Below are 3,657 nucleotides of genomic sequence, written 5' to 3'. Positions count from 1 at the left end.
TTACCTTTATTTAATAAAAAGTTAATTGATTACGAAGAAAACAGAATATTTAGCAAAATCTTTGAAGTCACCGTAACACTGTCCCATCTTCTATCTACTAGTGCAGCTAAACTCTGTAGCACGCTCGTTCTCTCATTCCTTCATTCAATTCACTTTGCCACCTTTTCTCTCTCTCTCTCTCTCTCTCTCCTCTTCTGTGTTTTCTTCACTCTTCAACATGAACACCACAACCTTCTTCAACACCACCACTACAACTACCATGAACAAAGAGAAGCTCGTAGTAGAAATCATAGAAGCCACCAACCTCATGCCCAAAGACGGCGAAGGTTCATCCTCACCGTTCGTCGAAGTAGAGTTCGAGAATCAACGGCAAAGAACGCACGTCAAGTACAAAGACCTCAACCCTGTTTGGAACCAAAAGCTTTTCTTCCATGTCAACGACCTTCATAACCTTCCTTACAGAACCATTGAGATCAATGTCTTCAACGAGAGAAGATCCGCTAACTGCAGAAACTTTCTCGGTAAAGTTAGAGTTTCTGGTACCACCATTGTTAAAGAAGGCCAAGAAACTCTTCAAAGGTATCAACTTGACAAGAGAAGCCTCTTTTCTCACATAAGGGGTGAGGTCACTTTCAAAATTTACCTCACTACAAAGGATATTAATGGTGATGGTGATGGTGATGGTGGTAGCAATGGAATAATAGCTTCTTCTTCTTCTGTTATTGTTTCAAGGAAGAACAAGAACAAGAAGCTTCATGGTGGTTCTAACACGGCTGCAACACAAGAGCATTTGGCTCAAGAGAACAAGAACGTGATGGTGATGCAGCAGATTCAGAACTACTGTGAGAACAAGAACGTTGTTATTAACCCTGTTATTTCACCTGTTGTTGGTGGTGGTAGTGGTGGTTCAAGGCTTGGAATTGCTGCTGGTAATGGTAATGGTGGTGGAATGAGTGTTTTCCATGGCGGCGGAACAAATGAGTTCTTGTTGAAAGAAACAAGACCACAACTTGGTGGTGAATCATTGAAGAAAGACAAAACAAGTTCAACGTATGATCTTGTGGAACAAATGCAGTACCTCTATGTTAGAGTTGTGAAGGCACGTGGTGCTGATGTGGCATGGTTCGGCAGCGGCAATGGTGGTGGTAGCAGTGTAGAGCTTGTTGCAGAGGTGAAGCTTGGAAACTACAGAGGAATCACAAAGAGGGCTAATTTGGGAAATTCAGAATGGGACCAGGTATTTGCATTCTCCAAAGACTCCATTCAGTCCTCAATTGTTGAAATTATTGTTAAGGAATGCAACAAAGATGATTTCATTGGTAGGGTTTGGTTTGATTTGAGTGAGGTTCCAAGTAGGGTTCCACCTGATAGCCAACTGGCACCACAATGGTACAGAATGGAGAACAAGAAGGGCGAAAAGGTTGCGAAATCTGGCGAGGTTATGGTTTCGATTTGGTTTGGTACTCAGGCTGATGAGGCTTTTGCTGAGGCATGGCATTCTAAGGCTGCAAATGTGAATTTTGATGGCTTAAGTTCAATTAAGTCTAAGGTTTATCTTTCCCCCAAGTTGTGGTACCTTAGGGTTTCGGTAATTGAGGCACAGGACATAATTTCAGGGGACAAAGGTTCTGTTTTGATGGCCAGGTTTCCCGAGTTTTCGGCTAAGGTTCAAGTTGGGAACCAGGTTTTAAGGACTAGGATTGCAGCACCAAGTGCCACTAGGAGCTTCTCAAATCCTTATTGGAATGAGGAGTTGTTGTTTGTTGTTGCTGAGCCTTTTGAGGACTATCTTTTGGTATCGGTTGAGGACCGGGTTGGGCCGGGGAGGGACGAGGTTGTGGCCAGAGTGGCTCTTACGGTGGCCGCGGTTGAGAGGGGAATAGACGAGAAACCGGTGACTTCGAGGTGGTTCCCAATTGATGATGGTAACAAGCTTATGACGAGGTTTGGTTCGCGGATTCACCTTCGAGTTTCGCTTGATGGAGGGTACCATGTGCTTGATGAGGCTACAATGTATAGCAGTGATGTTAGGCCAACGGATAAGAGGCTTTGGAAGCCTCACATTGGTGTTCTTGAGATGGGGATTTTGGGTGCCACAGGGCTTATGCCTGTGAAATTGAAAGAAGGTAAAGGGGGTGCCATTGATTCCTATTGTGTTGCAAAGTATGGAACAAAATGGGTTAGAACAAGAACTGTGGTTGATTCTTTGTCACCAAAGTGGAATGAGCAATACACTTGGGAGGTTTATGATCCTTGCACTGTTGTAACCGTTGGAGTTTTTGACAACTCTAGGGTTGATAAGAGCGCCGCCGTGAACTCCATCGGGTCACGCGATTCGAGGATAGGGAAGGTCAGGATCAGATTGTCAACACTTGAGACGGATAGAGTTTACACTCATTCTTACCCTCTTTTGATGCTTCACCCCAATGGGGTCAAGAAAATGGGGGAACTTCATTTGGCTGTGAGATTCTCTTGTGCTAATGTGGCTAATATGCTTCACATGTACACTACTCCATTTCTTCCCAAGATTCATTATGTGAACCCATTGAGTGTTAATCAATTGGAGAGTTTGAGGTACCAAGCTATGAACGTCGTAGCGTCAAGGCTTAGTAGGGCAGAGCCGCCATTGGGGAGGGAGGTGGTCGAGTACATGCTTGACCATGACTCACATATGTGGAGCATGAGGCGGAGCAAAGCGAATTTCTTCCGGCTAATGAATGTTCTCTCTAGCATTGTTGCCATAGGAAGGTGGCTGGAATCGATCCGGAACTGGCAAAAGCCGGTTTACTCGGCCTTGTTCTTGGCAATTTTTCTCACATTGGTGATGCTTCCTGAGCTTATCATCCCAACTATGTTGTTCTACATGGCATTCTTAGGCCTCTGGCGATATAGGTCACGCCCTCGACACCCTCCACACATGGACACTAGGCTTTCACACGCTGATAGTGTTTTCCCGGACGAGCTAGACGAGGAATTCGACTCGTTCCCAACGAGCCGAAGCGCTGAGGTTGTTAGGATGAGGTATGATAGGCTAAGAAGTGTGGCTGGGAGGATTCAAACTGTGGTTGGAGACATGGCAACACAAGGGGAAAGGTTCCAAGCATTGTTGAGTTGGAGAGATCCAAGAGCTTCATTCTTGTTTGTGTTGTTGTGCCTAATTGCTTCTGTTGGTTTCTATGCTGTTCCAATTGGGGTGGTTGTTGCACTTCTTGGATTATATTCAATGAGGCCACCAAGGTTCAGAACCAAATTGCCATCTAGGGCTCTTAGTTTCTTCAGAAGATTGCCAACTAAAGCTGATAGCTTATTGTGAAATAATTTAACCTCTTTTTATGTTTTTTTTTTTTTTTGGTCAAGGATGTTGATTAGGGTTATGGGTTTCTAGCATTGATAGAAGGTTTTTATTGATTGGTACTACTAACTAGTGTTTTGGAAAATTAGGTCCAGCAATGTATTTAGTTATGTTAATTAGTTAGGAAAATTATGTCATTTGAACAATGTTTCAGATATTTTGGGTCAAAAAGTTTTTCTCATTGTCTTAATTTCTTATGTTGCAGCTATGTTAATTGGCTGGGGAAAAATGTGGAATTTAAACTTGGAGAATTATTTAGATTAAAATAAAGAATTAGCAAAATTATGTTATTTTAAGTTTTAATA

At 43.1% G+C, this 3,657-nt stretch overlaps 1 protein-coding gene across 1 annotated transcript; it reads left to right on the top strand.

The window, feature by feature from the left end:
• The first annotated feature begins 209 nt into the window (after positions 1 to 209).
• LOC130962283 (FT-interacting protein 3) lies at positions 210 to 3,313 on the top strand. The gene has a single exon (XM_057888479.1). The coding sequence runs from the start codon at positions 218 to 220 to the stop codon at positions 3,311 to 3,313; it is 3,096 nt and encodes a 1,031-aa protein (XP_057744462.1). The 5' UTR covers positions 210 to 217.
• Positions 3,314 to 3,657: the final 344 nt, after the last annotated feature.

Source organism: Arachis stenosperma, chromosome 2 (genome assembly GCF_014773155.1).
Source record: "Arachis stenosperma cultivar V10309 chromosome 2, arast.V10309.gnm1.PFL2, whole genome shotgun sequence".
Lineage (NCBI taxonomy): Eukaryota > Viridiplantae > Streptophyta > Magnoliopsida > Fabales > Fabaceae > Arachis > Arachis stenosperma.
Note: the sequence above shows the minus strand (reverse complement) of the source record. Positions and strands in the feature narration are given on the sequence as shown.

Excerpts from the sequence above, each read along its gene's own strand:
- LOC130962283 (XM_057888479.1), top strand. The coding sequence starts at position 218 with ATGAACACCACAACCTTCTTCAACACCACCACTACAACTACCATGAAC.